Source organism: Onychomys torridus, chromosome 1 (assembly GCF_903995425.1).
Source record: "Onychomys torridus chromosome 1, mOncTor1.1, whole genome shotgun sequence".
In the NCBI taxonomy this organism is placed as follows: domain Eukaryota; kingdom Metazoa; phylum Chordata; class Mammalia; order Rodentia; family Cricetidae; genus Onychomys; species Onychomys torridus.
The window spans coordinates 129,010,133-129,027,230 of NC_050443.1; the positions used below are offsets into that span (position 1 = coordinate 129,010,133).

A 17,098-nucleotide genomic window follows, 5' to 3' on the forward strand; every position below is an offset into this window, starting at 1 on the left:
TATTTGACCAGCGATAATCTGGCCCGTTGGGCAGCCACTGGCCCCCTCCCTCCCTCCTCCCTCTTTCCTTGATAAGGCTGCACCAACCACTTGCCCAAACCCAGAGGGGGAGGGTGGCACTGCCCGCTGGACTCACCATTCACCTGCTGAGGGGAGTAGGCCTCAGAGCCTGAGTCTGGGGGCGAGTCTGGCAGTGTGCTGCAGGGGGCCGGAGGAGGGAGACTGTTGGGCCAGTAGCTGAACCCCCAGACCCAACCCTCAAGCCTGGCAGCTCCTCTGGTGGGCAAGGTTGCAAAGATCCCCCCATCTTTGCCAGAGACTGAGGCCATTGAGATCTCCTCACAGATACCCCAGGGTATCTCTGTTCAACTATCCTAAAGTCCTGGAAGGATCCATGGCTTAATTGTAAGTGAAGAACTTTGAGATCCTGTCCTGGATCTTCAGACCTGATAATGGTTATCTGTGGCTCAGTGGCCAGGTCCCTGATGGTGGCACAGGGATTGAAGGATCCCCCTCCTCTGAAACGAGGGGACAAGCCTCCACCTCCCTTCGGCACCCACTGAAGCCTCCAGCTTCCTGGAAATCCTTGGACCTGGGGGATGGGTCTGAGGGGGTTCAGTGGGTCACCAGAAATTGCCTTGCCATAGGCAGGTGTGAGCCTGGGTGTGAACTGGGCAGGGAGCCAGCTTTTCTGGGCCTAGGCTTTTTTTTTTTTTTTTTTTTTCCTTGCAAGTTTCATTTTATCAGTGGTTCAGGCAAAAGAACAAACTCAAGCCCAGAGGTCAACATGTCCTGTGCAAACCGTGTACTCGCCCAGGGAGAGGGAGACCACAGCTGCCCAGGGATCCGACTTTGTTTTTGGTCATCTCTCATCCCCACATCTGGAGAGGCTCCCGTCCACCATGCTCAGGGACCACTAGAAAGGTTTCAGGGTCTGACTGTGGAGTCTTACTGCGTCCCTGGACAAGCCATGCCCACTTCTTCCCCTCCCCCCCCCACTTGTGGAGGCCTCATTATATCTCTGAAGTCAGTTCAAGAATAAAGATCGTGAATCTGATGCAGTCATGTACCCCAAGTTACTCAGGAGGCTTGAAAAGAGAGGATCACAAATTCAAGGCCTGCCAGGGCTAGAGAATTAGTTTAGGGCCAACTTGGACAACTTAGTGAGACCCTGTCTCAAAAAGTGAAATAAGGGGCCCAGGATGTAGCTCAGTGGTTGAGCACTTGCCTAGCATGCATGAAGAGCTCCTGAGTTCGAAACCAAGAACCTCAAATAAAAAAAATGGACCCCAAAACAAGGTTTCCTAAGGATAATATGGGAGAGTAGATAGGGTAGGGCCTCAGTCCGTGTGCTGACCCAGCTCTGACTCACTTGAAGTCCACCTCCCATCTGGCCCCTGTGCCTCCTAACAGTGTCTTTCACACCCTCTAGTCCCTGACATCAAATGTCCCGGCTCACAGGAGCCTGCATTCTTTCATATTCTCACTTGTTATCTCCTGTTTGTTGGTGTATTCTTTTATTTTTACAGTGGATTTTACAGAGAGGGAATCCAGGGCCGTGCACACACTAAAAAGCACTCTACCACTGGGCAGCACCCTCAGCCCTGTGATATATCGATGCCTCTCTCACCGCCCACTATGGGGCACATGTCTGTCTTGTTTATTGCTTAGAACAAAGCCTAGACCAGGATGCCATGTGACTGAACAAGCTCTGCAGGGGCCACCTAGAGCTGGTTCAGGGGAGGGCCAAGGAGCTCACTTGTACCTGCTAAACCCCAGCTCTCTCCCCTCCACATCAGGCAGCTTAGAGACCTTCTCAAGCAACTAAGGTTTGTCCCTGACACTGTGTGCCTGGCCTCCACTACAGTCACCCTAAGCCAGGTCCTCAGGAGTCCCTGTTGACAATGTGTCAAATATATCGACCCAGTCCTTCCTCTCTGCTTTCCTCTACTTAGTTTCCACCATGAATGTGGGGCTCATGTTAAAGGTGAAGAAACCCAGCCTGTGACAGAGGTCATGGGGTCACCAAGTTCAGAAGCTGACGAATGGGAAGACTGGGCTGGCGCCAGGCTGCTAGACACTGCGTCATCTATGCCCCCTGTAGCCTTCTACCTAAAGACAAGACCTCTGCCCTGCTTCCCTGAGGTCTATGGAGAACCCTGTGGACATGTCCCCTTGAGCAGGCTCTGGAGCAGAGGTTCTCAACCTGTGGGTCATGACCCCCGAGGAGGGGGGTCAAATGACCCTGTCACAGGGGTCACATATCAGATATTCTGCATATCAGATATTTGCTTTACAATTCGTAACAGTAACAAAAATCACAGTTGTGAAGTAGCAATGAAATCATGTTATGGTTGGGGGTCACTACAACATGAGGAACTGTATTAAAGGGTCATAGCATTAGGAAGGTTGAGAACCACAGGGTCTGGAGGCTGGCCGGGCCACAGCTGCAGGTGGTCAAAGCCAAGCACAGGGTCAGACCAGGGTCAGACCTGGGTCAGGACCTGAGTGCAGACAGTCATAGAGAGATGGGGAAGGCTGACAGAGCCAAGTCCCCCTCAGGATGTAACTGATCTTGGCTCCACAAGGTAAGAGGCCACTGGTAACTCTCGGGGACCAGAAAATATGAGCTAAATGCTCCATGGGTAGATGGGGCTTGGGTGCCCTGTGGGTGAGCATATGTGTGCTTGAGTTCCTGTGAGTGCTGATTGGTGTCCTGGGTCTTTCCGATTCTGTCCAAACATTGCTTTGAGACTTTCCCAGCACTACCATCCATCCTTAGTGTTCTCAGAACCCTGGTGGCTGTTCATGGCCTCAGAAAAAAGCGCGTAAGTCTCCTAATACCCTGGTGTCACCCCTATTGGAAGCTACCCATTGGAGCCTGTTATTTGAACCCTACCCACTGTGAGTTCACAGGGCAGCATCTGCCGGACAGTGGCCTCTGTGCCCCTGTATCCTGTCCCCACCCACTCCCTGCCCCCACTCACCCTGGGGCATAGGGAGGCTTGGGCTCTGCCTTGATGGGAGGCCCGGAGCCCCCCAGGAAGGGCTTGGGGGCGGTGCCCATGCCGTTGTTGCTGCAGTTGAGTGGGGTGCCGTAGGTCGGGGGTGGGAGGGGGCCATGGCGCCCGGGGGATGGTCCACTCCCAGGGGGGCTCAGATGGTGGAGCCCGCTGGAGCCGGGTATGGCTGGTGGCCCGTGGGGGAAGGAGGCTGTGCTGGCTGATGCAGAGATGTCAGGGAAACAGCTGTGGGGAAGGGAGGAGGCTCAGCCCCCAGGTCCCCAGGCCTGAGGGGAAGTTCCGTCCCCTCCCGCAGGGAACTGCCCAGAGGTCTCAGCTGAGGTGACTCACAGATCAGAGGCGTCCTCCTTGCCAATGTACTCCTCCAGGATACTGGTGTCTATATTGGAGGGCTCCAGGGCACCGCTGATGTCATGGCCTGAAAAGCAGGGGCAGCTGGATTTGAGACAGCTCCCTGAAGACCCTAGGCCTAGGGCACACCAGTCCTCCTCAGACTAGGCTCTCTGAAACATAGGACCCAGCTCCTCTCTATGCACATTCTCTCACTGTCCACCCCGATTCCCTCCAAAAACCACGCCTGCCCACAACCCTTAGGGATTTCCCAGGAGATCGACAGCCCAACGTATAGGGTTGGGGACAGAGAAGTCACTCTTACGCTTCCACATCCTTTCTCTGGCTGTATGACAGGACCATCTCCCTCCCTCTCATCGGCTCCTCTGTCTTACAGAGTGCTCTGAGGATCAAGCAAGGCCCTATCACCCTAGTGGCTCAGACCAAGAATGCTTTTCCTGCCCTGTACTTCCAGGAGACCCAGCCTTGAACATGTGGAGGCATGAGGTCTAGCTGGGCAAAACACACATCCTGGGGCCCAGGAACTCAAGGACCCACGGCACCTCAGACCCCAGCTTCAGGGAGAGCTGGAGACCAAGATCAGTAGTGCCAGCGAGGCCCATCTCTGGTGGCTAGGCCCACTGCCTCGGTGTTGGAAGTGGGGAGCGCAGCCCGACGCTCCAGAGGAGACAGGATGAGAGAGGCAGTTTGTCCTGGCCTCACACAGCGAGGGACAGTGGCCAAAGCTCTGCTCCTCTACCCTCCACCTGCCTGCCCGCTGCTCTCCTCCCCTGGCTTCAGCCCTACAAAGGGGAAGGACAAAGAAATGCAGTCCAGAGCTCCTGGGCATGGCAAGGAAGGAGAGGGGGTGGTGATGGCCTTTCCTTTCCCAGGGTCACCTTGTGGGGCAAGGAGGGGGGCAGCCAAAGGGAGGAGTGATAAGGGGGCTGACGTGAGAGATGCGTCAACCCCGATAATAGTGGACACCCCACCCACACTGAAGATTCGGGCTGGCCAGCTCCACTGAGGCAGGAATGACCCTCTAGAGCAGTGGTTCTCAACCTGTGGGTTGAAGGACCCTTTCACAGGGGCTGCATATCAGATGTCCTACATAGCAGATATTTACATTATGATTCATAACAGTAGAAAAAGTACAGTTATGAAGTAGCAATGAAATAACTTTATGGTTGGGGGTCACCACAACATGAGGAACTGTATTAAAGGGTCTCAGCATTAGGAAGGTTGTGAACCACTGCTCTAGAACCTCAAGTCCTGGGTTAGCGTCTCAAGTCTTGAGTTCCTCCTCTGGGGAGTCCTGGGAACAGGGCTCAGGCTGGTCAGAACAAACCCTACCCAACTCAGCCTGCTGTGTGACCTAAAGGAGGTCATACTCTCTTTGGGCCTTGGTATCCTTAGGAAAATGGGGGAGTGAACAGCTGTTTCTTGGAGCAATTGTGATAACTGTAAAGCTGTAAAGATATGGATCATAAAGTGGGAACCCTGCAAATGGGGGGGCTGTCTTCACCTCCTGAACCCAGCACCCTAGGGTCTCTGAGCCCCCGGCCCAGGCCCCTCCCTGGCCCCAGCTGGCATTTGAAGAATGCTGAGCCCCGCTTAGGTGATTAATGCATTAATGAGCATGAGTGGCTAAGCCTTCCTAGGAGTCACACGCTGCCTGCGACAGGCCAGGGCCTCTTACTGACCCCCACCCAGGCTCACCCCAGCTGTGAGCAGAGGGCACCCACCCACCATGCATAGCTAGTGCCGACCATGCCCTGTGGGGCTGGACACGGCCAGTCTGTCTGCCCAAGTTCCAACTCCACCTCACTCATTTCTGGTAGCCACAGCTCCCAGTGATTGCGTGCCTACTGTGCGCCACATTCCCCACCAAGTTGACCATATCTGAGGCGGTCTGCCAGCTTCATAGGTAAGGTGTCACAAAATCCTAGCAACCCCTCAGAACAATGAGGAAAGGGGCATTGTTGGCCATGGCAGCTCATTATGAAGTGCCCACAGTCCTGAATTCACGCTCTGCGGATGGCGATGATGGAGTCTCACACTCTCTGGTCTGGCATTGTTCAAGTACTTACACACTGCCTTTTACCCCTCAGTCACTGCCATGAACTTGGTGTTACTACCGCCGTCTCCATTATTCAGAAAAATCACTCTTCACCCCAAAGCCACACGGCAAAATGAGCCAATCTGACCCGAGGGAGGAAGGTGTAGCTGATGTTTTTGTGTCTTCTCCCAGCCGGGTCCCTGCCCCACAGCACTGCTGAAGGATTTCTGAAGAAAGGAGAGCCTAGAGCCCCACCCCCACCCTGCTCCAGCTGCTGAAGCTGCAGGTTTTTGAGACTGAACTTGGCACCTTGAGTGAGTGATGGGCTGATGCGGTCATGGGCTGCTGTTTATAACCATCCTAGCCCCTCCTCCTGGCCCCTCCTCCCCTGGCCAGGAGCACTCCTAATCGCCCCTAACCCTCCTGTCCACCTCCCCCAGGGGGATGGGGGCCTCAGGCCCAGGCATCCTGGGAGACCCTAACAAGAACCAGATGTGGCTAGGGGAGGAGGGACCCTCTCGTGCCAGGGTCCAGGAGGACCGAGGTGGGAGGAGGAGGCTGATGGCAGAGTGAGGTGGGTCTTGGGCTCTGGAGGGGGAGAAGCTGAGGCTTCCTGAGGCATGCAGGATCCCCCTACTCCCCTCCAACCCTTGTCTTCTCCCCACACTGCCCAGACACCGTGCAAGGGTCCCAGTCTAGCTAGTAGTCAACAGATCTCTGTTGGCGTAGAGGCTTGTGGAAGCCTGGGGGTCTTGAGGCTGGAACAAGGCCCCCCAAGAGAACCCGGGAGAGGACCCAATCCTCTAGGTACACTCTAGGAGTGCTGCCCTACTCTCAAGAAAACCAAGGAACACCAGGTCCCCATGAGGGGAGACCTGTAGGGCTGGAGACTCAGGACAGGACAATGCCCCCCCCCCCATCCTCAAGACCACCTGGAAAGTGAGCAGTGCCCTGCCACGGGCCATCCAATGTCACCAGTCAGTATCCATCCTCCCCTCCTCAAAACCCGCCAACAAATTCGCCCAACAAATGATAAACCCAGAACCCCTCGGTGTCCAAAGCCTGGCACTGGCTGCCTTCCCCTTGCCCCTCTGTGCCATCTCTGAAGCCCATCTCCTGCTTCCTTCCTGACAGGGACAAACACACTACCCACAGGCCTTTGCATACGCTGTTCCTTCCACCAGAGAAAGCCAGCTCCCATTCTTTTGTAGGTTTTTATTATCCAAAATCCCAACCCCAGTGGCCTCCTCGACTCTTCCTTTTGATCCGCTTCTCCTTTCCTGTCAGGCTGTCTACCTGCTCACCCAGCTGCTCACACCACCCTGGAGAAGGGGAGTGAGTGCCTACAATCTGACTTCCACATTCCAAAGAACATCTCTCCCATGAGGCTGCTGTCCTCTATTGAAGAGACTGAGGCCAAGAGTGAGTATCTTGCCTATAGTTCCAGGGTAGGAACTAGGTTATGGCTCTTGTGTGTTTACAATGTAACAATCCCAGTATACAGCCTGGTGGTGGTGGTGATGCTCACCTTTAATCCCAACACTTGGGAGGCAGAGGCAGGTAGATCTCTGTGAGTTCAAGGCTAGACTGGTCTATAGAGCTAGTTCCAGGACAGCCAGGACTACACAGAGAAACCCTGTCTTGAAAAACCAAATTCCCCTTATCCCCCAAAGAATCCCAGTATACAGCAGGCAAGATTAATAGTCACAGAATAAACGAATGAGCCAGATGATGAGCCAGGGACTAGAGGTGGCCTTGCCAGGCCTGGAGACCTTGGACAGGCCATGTAGGACCTAGAGGCCAGGGTTAGACAGGGCCTCTCCATGTTCCACATTGTCCTGCAGAGCTCCCCCTACCAGGGGCTCCACACTAATTAGGCCCTTTATTACCTGCTTGAAACAAGAGCCAGACCCAGATGCCATTTCTTCCCAGGCAGGCCAGGGTCCAGGCTGTGGGAAAATAGCCTCTCTCCTTTTCTCCTCCTGCTTTTAAGACTACTCATCTAGGCACAAGGGAACCAGAACACCCAAGCCAGGTGCAGGAGGCGAGCAGGCAGGGCCCCAGGTGGTCCCTCCACCCTGGACCCTCCCTGTCCCCCTTCTCATGCCTCCCCCTCACCAGCTGTGGCTGCTGGCTGAGGCTTGGCCATTGTCCTGGGGGGTGGGGAGGGTGGGGACGCAACACAGTGGGAGTCTTGTGCCCTGCCTACCCCCTCCCCTGCCCCGTCAATGGAACACTTGTCAATTCATGCCTCAAACATGGCGGAAATCCCGTCAGCCACGTGGCCGTGGGCAGGGTGGGCTGATCTGAACTCAGGGTAGCCAGGGCACCAGGGCTCAAGACTGACTGTCAGCCTCAGGTGTCTGGATCTGAGGGTGCTCTGACTGCAACAGAGGCTCTGGTCAGATGCTTCCTACCTTGGTATCCTTGTGGTTCTCTGAGAGGCCTGGCTATCAACATGGGCCTCAGCTTAACTGCAGAGTGACTTCCTGACCCCTCTGAGCCTCTGCATCCTTCTCCACCAAGTGTACGTGGATGGTCAGGCACCCCAGAAAGCTGTCCTTCAGTCAACATAGCTGCTCTGTCCCTCCACTTTCAAGTGTCCCTACTCTGTTCCTGCCCTCCTGCCTCTGCCCAATGTAGTTCAGCTTTCCTGGTGCCTTTGAACTTTCCTGTACCTTTGGGTTTCTGAGGGCCCAAGTCTGCCCCTAAGTGCCTCCAGGTATGTGACCAGTACTATATTGCTTCTCCAGCACACCCCAGTAGGGATGCCTTCTATGCCTTCCTCCCAGCCTGCCCAGGACATCTCTCCCCAGCCACCTAGCCGCAGAGGACCCCCGTGCCATGGCCCGTCTCCTAATGTGAACTGAGCTACAAGCTCCAATCAGTCTACATGGAGGCAAGGCACAGTGGGTTGTCACAATCCTTGGACCTGGACTTTCTATCTTCACTAATACCCAGAACTGCTTGCTGGCTCGGATCAAGCTTCCAGTTGAGACTGGAGTCTTCGAGATCAAATGCCTGCAGCTTGGTACTTGGTTGCAAAAGCAGCTCATGGCACTGATGCATCCGATTTTCAGTCAAGTTTTGGCCCAGCAGCCACACCTGACAGCAATGCAGTTCTTGTCCTAGCAAATCCTTAAGTCTAATCACAGCTGTTGGTATTCCCCACACCTCCCCACCACAGGGAAGAGGCACCATAGCCTGCCTGCAGAGACATTTGATCCTCAGCACCAAATAACTGGGTGTGATGGAACATGCCTGTATATCGAACCCTCAGAAGTAGAGGCAAGAGAATCCTAAGTTTCGGGTCATGCCCATGTGCACACTAAGTTCAAGCCTGAGCTACATGAGACCCTATATCAAAGAAGGAGGGCTGGCTGGATTAACTTGTCAATTGACTTTGTCCCTTAGAATGTCAAATGCATGTGGCAGGGGGCATATGTTTGTTTCGTCTCTAAAGCCTAGCACTGTGCTCTCCACATAGTGAGGGCTTGAAGAAACCTTCCTGAACAAAGGAAAGGGCCCATGGAGAACATGCAGGTGTGTGCTGCAGATCTCTTCTTGGAGTTGTACCCCTAGGGCATGCTGGTGTGTTAACACAAATCAACAGGAGTACTTGATGGAGAGCCAAGTTCTCCATGCTGCAAGATCCTCCCACGGTATGTGTGGCAGGTCCACCCTGGTTCTTGTGAAAAAGGTTCAAAGGTACTGGGTGGGGCTCTCTTTGCCCCTGGAATTAGAGCCTTGTGCCCCCAAAGTGAAGTGCAAGTCTCTGGGAACAGCATGGGTTTCCCCAGAACTGACTACAGATTGGCTGGCTTCAGGAGCATCTTGGTACTGAGTTCAGGTTGTGTTATTCTAAGCATAAGGTGATGGCTGTGTGGGAACTGGGGGATGATGTAGCTGTAGCCCAGGGGTAGCTGGGATTCTGAATCTCCTGGAAGAGCCGAGTCCCCGAAGGCAGGCTGGGGCAGGGGCTGGGGCACTTCTCTTTCTGGTATAGAATTGGGAGGGAACTCAGGCAACTGTGGCTTGGACTTAAGGATTGGGTGGGATGGTTTGTGCTCTGTGCATGCCAGATAAGCATTCTGCCAGCTGAGCTACATCCCCCAGACTTTTCATTGTAGTGTCAAGGGAGCCAGGCAGTAATGAGAAAGCCTGTGAGGCACAAGCCTGTTGGTCCAAGTTTACATTTCCACATACTTCCAAGGCATGCCTCAAGTTCAACATGCACACAAATAAGACTGGCCTACAGTAGGCCCCACTACCACGCCTCCCAAGACACAGTTTCATATTCCTGGGTCAAGGTCCCCCAGCACAAGCTTCTCCCATTTTCTTTGCTTCTATCCTCTCCCCATAGTCCAAAGTCAGACCCTTCCCCCAGCTGCAATGGGAGTCAGATAGGACTGAGCAAATTCATGTCACTGGCAAGAGTCCCGCAGCACCATCCTTATTCAGTGGGTGGTTTAGAGGCCACAAACCCTGCATAGAGGTAAAGGGAAGGGCCGTGTGGTCCAGGAAGCTGAATGGACATCATCTATCATGGTGACCAATGATCAGGCCCCTCAGTATGCAATAAGATCCCCTTCCCTACCTACCCTAGGAGAGCTCCAACTGTGGTTCAGAATCCCATTCCTGTTTCTGCGGCTACCCTGTGTGAGCATGGCACATCACTTTCAGCTCCTTCCTCTTGGAAAAGGGGTCTTACAAACTATCCCCCCACTGTGTTGAGGTCTGCATGAAGAACATCTTCAGAACACTCTAGCCCAGACACCCCACAGGCAAAGATCAAGGTCCTCTCTGTTCCACAGAACAGGGTCCTTCTCTCTGAGACTGAGGAGGAGACAGACTTGGTCCTGCCACCCAGACAAAGCGAAGCCAGGCCTATCACGGCACAGTTGCCTGCACTCAGAATCCACTCAGCAGATTATGACAGCCCTCATCTTGGAGTAAGGTTCTCGGAGAGGGTGAAGGTCTCTCTCAAAGCACATAACACCAGCTGTAAAACCTGAACCCAAGTCTAAGGCATCAATCTACTGCATGCGTGGGTCAACCATCCTGCAGATGCGCACATGCCACCTATCTCAGGCCACACAAAGGGGCTGTGCAAGCCCATGGGATGTTAGCTAATTAGGGCTGCTATACAGTAAGGGCACTGTCCCCAGGCCCTTCTCAGGCACTATCTTACCCCACAGAAGCTCCGGGAGGTGACCACTAACTAGTCAGCAGCGCTGCCTTCTGACAGCTGAGACAATAGAGGCCAGCCAGCTGTAGTGACAAACCCAAGAGGAGGGTCATATGGATAACAGGGCTAGCTGCAGCCCCCGCTGCCCCACTAGTGAGTGCACAAAATCCTTGCATCCACTATCCCAGTCAATGGGCCACCCACACCCAGTGGTAATGGCTGGAGACCTTGAGCTGGGAGAGGAGCCATGCCAACTGAGGGAAACTGAGGTGCAGAGGAGTGTCTGAGGCCTAGGCTGTAAGGAGGAGGAAGGGAAGGCAGGCTGCCTACTCAGGGCGGGGCCACCCCAGTTAATAATCCAGTTAATGATTTCTGCTTTGTCCTTATCAGGGAGGGCAAAGTCCACGGGCAACAGCCAATCAGCAGCCTAGCTTGGTGGTTACCCAGCAGCCTCTGCTGCCAGGGCCCCCAGAGATGTAACCCTTGGGAGCCTTCTGGGCAGGTCCCCCAGGTTCATGCCAATCTACCCAGAGTGGTCTGTTCCCAAACAGCCTTCTTGGCTCTGCCTAAGACCTCAAGGGGTACTCTGCTCAGCACCCCCAGACTGAGGAAAGGCCTAGGACCAAGGGGCTGGTCACCAACTCTCCTGACCCCTGATATGACCCCGGCCACTCCCAGAGAGTGGCTTTCCATGACACATTCTCCACCCAAGGCTCCTGTTACATATAGAGGATCGATTGATCACAGTCTCCATTGGCAGGGAGTACTTCCTGCCTGCCCTGTGTTGTGTGTCTCTGTGATAGGTGTGGGAACATAGAACTGAGTCAGACCCCCCTCTATTGTCTCTCCCCTTCTACCTGGCTCAGGGCCTGAAGGGTGGGCCCAGACATCAGCTCACTACAGACTTGAGTGGGGCTAGGGGTGAGCTCCAGGTGGGCCCAGGAGGCTTCTTGTCTCTTCCCCAGGAAATAGAATCTGAGGGGTTAAGGAAAGCTTGCATCTGGTGTCTCCCTACCCACCTGCTCCTAGGTGCATCACCAATGGCAGATGGCACAGGCCATAGAACCAACCCCATCTCACAGCCCAGCTAGCAGATGATGGGTGGTGTCCTCTCTCCTGAGTTACCAGGTAGCCTCCACCTGAGACTCCTGCCCTCTGGAGAGGATGCAAGGATGTTGTCCCACCTGGTTGCCCTTCCCACAAGGCCTTGCTGGTGGAGGAAAAAGCTGGGGACTAAAGTCAGCCTAGGGTACCCAGCTGACCTAGTGTCTCAGAACCTCAGTTTTGGACCATGGGAAATGGGTTCATTCTGGCTCTCCCTCCATCCCTCCTCCCACCCAGCACTCTGCAGTTTACCTTGTTCATCCCATCAGAGGCCATGAGTGTGTGTTTGTTGGCTGTCTAAAAACGACCCCATTAGAAGCTTCTACTCTGGTCCAACTGACTTATGCTAGCAGGAAAACAAGCCAGAGAGGAGAGTATCAGTCAGGCTCACCCTTGGGTTTAGAAAAGGTGAGACTCAGGCCTCTCCTCCAGCCCTGGAGGCTCCAGAGGCCAGCTCCGGCCCCCAAACTTTCAGTGGCCTGTTGGAAATCTGCTGGAGACTCAATTCCCTTCAGTATCCAAACCAACCCCCACCATAGAACTGATCTGGGGACAGTAGCTAGGCAACTGGAGTCCCTCTAGCATCAGCACCAGCACTGCCTCCACCCAGGACCTTCTGTTCATACTAAAGTGTCCCTCCCTCCCAGGATTGGGACAGAAGGTTCATCAGAGCTGAGGGCACCATGGAGCCCTCTGCCACTGACTTCTATGTTCCAGGGGAGGAAAAAGATCCCAGGGAGGTCAAAGGCTCTGCCTAGGGTCACACAGCTCTTAGTGACCCAGCATGAATCAGCCATTAGAGGTCTTGATCAAGTTTTCTGAACATGGTCCTACTCCATCCCTGACCTGGCTCTGAGATGTCAGGGCCCCCCATCAATCAGGTGACAAGAAATTCCTCATCCCCTGTACCCAGTTACCTGCTGGGAGCCAATGCATCCTGCCCGAAGGGTCCACTCTCCACAGGCCTTGTGCCCTCCACTCTGAACTGCTGGTGCCTATCTCCAGGGGATTAACTGGGCAGTCACGGGGACCCAGCTGTACCAGCCTCGAGGGGGGACGCTCTGTCCCAGCCTCCCACCAAAGGCCTAAAGCGCCTTAGCCCCCAGTCTTACTACCTGCCCAGAGCAGGGCAGGATATGCCCTGTGTGCTGAGCTAGTGGGAGCCATGGCAGGAGAAGGGACTCTTGGAGACTGTCCCTTTAGCAAGAGATGTCTGTCTCCCAGCCCAGAATCCAAACCATGGAGATCTCTGCCCACTATCCAGAGGGAATGACTGAGGCCATGTGGAAATCTGAATGAGGACTCAGGGGTCCCCCATTTGAGTGTGAGAGCATACACTGTCACCAGGAGCTGAAAATGACACACCAGCATCCATAAAACAAGGCCTTACACTTCCTGGATGGGTCTCACTCACACTGTGAGCACACCACAGCTCTGTGCTTGCTCTCTCAGGCCCCATTCACCTCACACTGAGAGCCTCACCGCCCAGTGCATTCCCTGCCAAAGCCTTCCCCTCTCGGATAGAGAACTTGAACCCGGTGCCCGCCCACCCTGCCCCTATTCCCAGGCTCTAGGAGACTTCTGAAGCCTGGCTCTCCTGAGCAGGCCCCACACCCTGCCTGCTCCCCACAGACATTCTTCAGTCTCCTCTTATCTCTCTGGAGGGAGCAGCGCAGCCTCCCTGCCAGGCAGCCGCATGGCTAAGCTGTGGCGTCAGCCTCCCACCCCCCTCCCCAGGCCAGGAGGGAAAGTTTGGCTCAGAAGTGAGGAGCCCAAGCCAATTAGGCCCGCCCCGGTGCCCAGAGCCCAGGTGGGGGTAGGGTGGGGAGGAAGCTTAGGGATATACCCTCAGGAATCTAGAGGTCGCAGTTCATGGGGCATCAGAGCACCGAGCAGGCACAAGACACTCCCAGTCAGTACCAGCGCTCCACAAGGACCACGAACTTCTCCCTCTCCTAAGGTCTTTACTCTTCAAAAGGTCCCTGAGCACTCCTAACCTATGCACAACGTTGGGAAGAGAGCTCCTGGGATTGAGGGGTGCTATCTAGCACCCTCAAATGGCCCAGCTGCCTCAGTTACTGATCACTGAATCTAGTCCAAGCCTAAAGTTTTGGAACCTCTTAGGACTTGTTCTGCATGGGTGTTCAGAATCATGAGTGAAGATGGCTGAGACTTGGGCTGTCCTCTCCTGGACTGCTCAGTTAAGAGTGGACAAAAAAAAAAAAAAAAAAAAAAAAAATCAATCCCTTCTGTGCTTCTCCAAGTCACAGAGAGGGAAACAGAGACAGAGAAAGGTCTCTTGCCCTGGGGAAATCTCTTGAGAACTAGGCACTGGGCTTTAAACTTGGGTCTTGATTTCCATCTCACAACTCACAGTTTCCAACCTGGTATGTCCAGAGCAGCAGGTTCTGCTCATGGAAGGTTCTTCCCGTTCTTAGGAGCAGGATGTTAGCTTAGGGGCTGGCAAGAGGGTAGGGCAGGGACTAGGCTCCCAACAGAGTGGGGAGAGATACAAAAGGGGCTCCAGTGAGTGCCTGGTCTCATACCCAGCAGGCTGGGAGATGTCAGCCTGCACCTCCCCTCCCCCTCCCACACCAGTCCCTTCCCTCCTGAACCCAGCTCTCAGGGGGGAGGGGCAGTCCTGGAAGAGGGTCAGGAGCTGCTCAGGAAAAGTCCAGGCGGTATTTAGACTAGAAACAGACTCTAAAATGCAGAGGTGAGGAAAAAAATATAGTGGGGCGTGCATCGATTCTACTGGAGAAGGGCCTTTTCAGGTCAAGGTGAGGTGGGGGAACATAACTCCTGTGTCAGGTGTGAGGGACCCAGCCCTGAGGAGCCTCATGGGGCTGGTGGGGGGCCATTGACGGCACCGTGAAGGTCTCTAAGAGCAGAGGTAGCTGGTGGCAGAGATGCCAGCTTCAAGGGGGTTCCATCTCTAGTAAAGCATACTAACGAGAGGGCCTTGCCCCAGGCAGGGAAGCAATAGCTGCTTAAAGAGAATTTCAGTCTTAGGGGAGGAAGGAGCATTGCCCAAGACAGGTGACAGTCTCAAAGGGCATCACAGTCTCCAGGAGCGTCTCAACCTCCAGGAAGCAGTCAGGAGGTCCCAGCTTCTACGAGGTAGGCTAGGCTCTGGGGTCCCAGTCTTAAGGGCTATGGGAAGTCCAGAATAGACGGAGTGGGAGCCTGGCATGGATGGAGTAGCAGGGAAGCAGATACAGGATCCCCAGGCTGGAGAAGTGTGCTGAGGATTGAAGCGTCACCATTTGGCAGGGAGTGGGCTGCTGGACCCAAAAGGCTCCAAGGAGGGCTTAGCACAGAAGGTAACCCATCCCCAATGAACCTGAGTGTTGAAGGTGGACGGGAAGCCCAAGTCCAACGGGCATGGGCAGACACCTCCTGGAGGCTACCAATCTCGAAGTCATTCACTTCGCTCTTGCCAGTCTGGAGTAGAGTCCCTGCCCAAAGGAGGCTTTCTGGGGGTCCTTGCATGGTGGGAACTCCATGGGAGTCCTGTCCTCGGGGAGATCGGCTGGCATATCCCACCGTAAGAGGCTGGTCGCCCAGCCATCCCCGCGGTCTCTCACCTTCGAAGAAGCGCTGCAGCGCTTCGGTCTCGTCCACCACCTCCATGGCCCGCCTGCCCGGCGCGTGCGCTCCGGCCGCAGCCCCGCTACAGCCTGGCCCGGGGGCGCGGCATCGCCGGCGGCGCCCGCGCGACAGTCCCGGCTGGGCTCCCGCTACAGTCGCACCAGGCTCGCCTCACGCTCGCTACCCGCAGCCCTAACCCGGACTCCGCCTGCCCCGCGCCCCGCCCGCCGCCCGCAGCGCCCTCTGGCTGTAGGCTCGAGCCACAATCTCAGGTAGCAGGATGCCACTCGCCTGCAGGGGGCCCTCGACGCATAACCCTCGCCTTGAAGTCGCTGGGAATTAATTGGTGCAGACATCAGCCACTTTTCACTCTCTCCTTGGATGGGTAAGGAGATTATGAGTCTAAGATTTTTCAGAAACAGATTTCAGATGCGGCTCCTATTCTTTTTGGTACCCACCTTATCCCAGTGAAAGCACCGTGCATGCACCAAAGAAATGTTTGTAATGTTCTAGGCTAGCACAGAGCACTTTACAAGTGTGTTACCTCAGTTAATCTTGGCAGGTCTTTACCAACGAGGAACTTCCCCCATCCACACCATCTACCCCCCGGGAGATGAGGTCTCACTAGGTAGCTCTGGGTGTTATGGAACTCACTATCTGCTTTCTTCTGCCTCTCAAATGTTGGGATTAAAGGCGTTCGTCACTATACCTGGCTGGAAGGAACTATTATAACTTTCATTTACAGATGAGGACACTGAGGCTTAATGAGACTCCCATCTAAGGAAGTGCTTCTATACAGAACTTTCTGGATTGATGGAAATACTCTAGGTGTTGCCATTAGCCACAGTGGCAGCTGGACACCTGAAATGTGGCACTGGTGATTGAGCACCTGACTTTTCGGTTTGATTTTATTTTAATTTGAGCTTAATTAGTCATGTGGGTTCATAGTGGTGTTGGACAGTGCAGGTGAATGATTTCAAGGCCCGTAGGGTTCGGAGTTTAATGAGAATCACATCTGGTCCCCCGCTGCCCGATCTGATGAATAGAGACCTGAGGTTTAATCTGAAATCGTGCAGGGATAAGGCCACTCCCCGTCTCCTGTTCCTACTCTCACCTCCATCTTGCTCCACTACACAGCATCTCTCCGGCATGATTCGTCTTCAGCTCTCCCAAATCGTTCTTCATAGAGCAGAAACCAGATCATACAATGCCTTTGATAATTTGATAAAAAACCACTGGTCCCCCTTGCCCTCCAGTATCTAAACCTCTAACCCTAGTTTCTCAGGCCTTGCATTCTCTCTCTACTTGAAACAATGACCTCAGCTTCAACTGCTTCCTCCATTACTCACTAAACTGATGCTACCAAGACCTCCTGCCGACACCCAAACATGCCAGGCCCCACATTTGCCACAGGGCCACGGCACGTGTCAGTTCACCGTGATGCTTGTTCCCGCCAGGCCTCGGAGCACACATTAACCATTCTCTCCAAAGCCCCTCACTCCACCTCAGCCCTTCTCACCTTCATATGAATGTAACTTCTTACTTTGTTCCCATTCTCCTCCTTCTCATGGGAAGCCTTTGAGGTCGATGCTATAACTTCAACATCAAAACAAAACAAAACAAAACAAACAAACAAAACCCACCCACCACCCGGCACAGAGTATGTGCTGAATAAGTGAACAAAGGAATCCGTGAGCCTCAGAACCCTAGGTGTAGAGGCAGAGAATTCTGGAATCCCAGACCTAGCAAATCATCCCACTACAGAACGATTCAGTGCATAACCTCCAAGGAGCCTTAGGCACA

The 17,098-nt window shown here is 54.3% G+C and overlaps 1 protein-coding gene across 3 annotated transcripts in view; it reads right to left on the reverse strand.

Moving 5' to 3' along the window:
- The window catches only part of Myrf (myelin regulatory factor), a 32,426-nt gene extending 16,936 nt beyond the window's left edge, over positions 1 to 15,490 (reverse strand). For 2 of the 3 annotated variants that reach the window (XM_036205079.1, XM_036205069.1), the window contains exons 1-4: positions 15,292 to 15,490; positions 3,354 to 3,441; positions 2,988 to 3,248; positions 137 to 198 (exon numbers count right to left, since the gene is read on the reverse strand). In XM_036205079.1, the coding sequence (XP_036060972.1) occupies positions 137 to 198; positions 2,988 to 3,248; positions 3,354 to 3,441; positions 15,292 to 15,337 (457 nt within the window). In that variant the 5' untranslated portion in view covers positions 15,338 to 15,490. The remainder of the gene's footprint in view (positions 1 to 136; positions 199 to 2,987; positions 3,249 to 3,353; positions 3,442 to 15,291) is intronic. The other variant, XM_036205087.1, reaches the window with a different exon arrangement.
- Between the last annotated feature and the right edge of the window lie 1,608 nt (positions 15,491 to 17,098).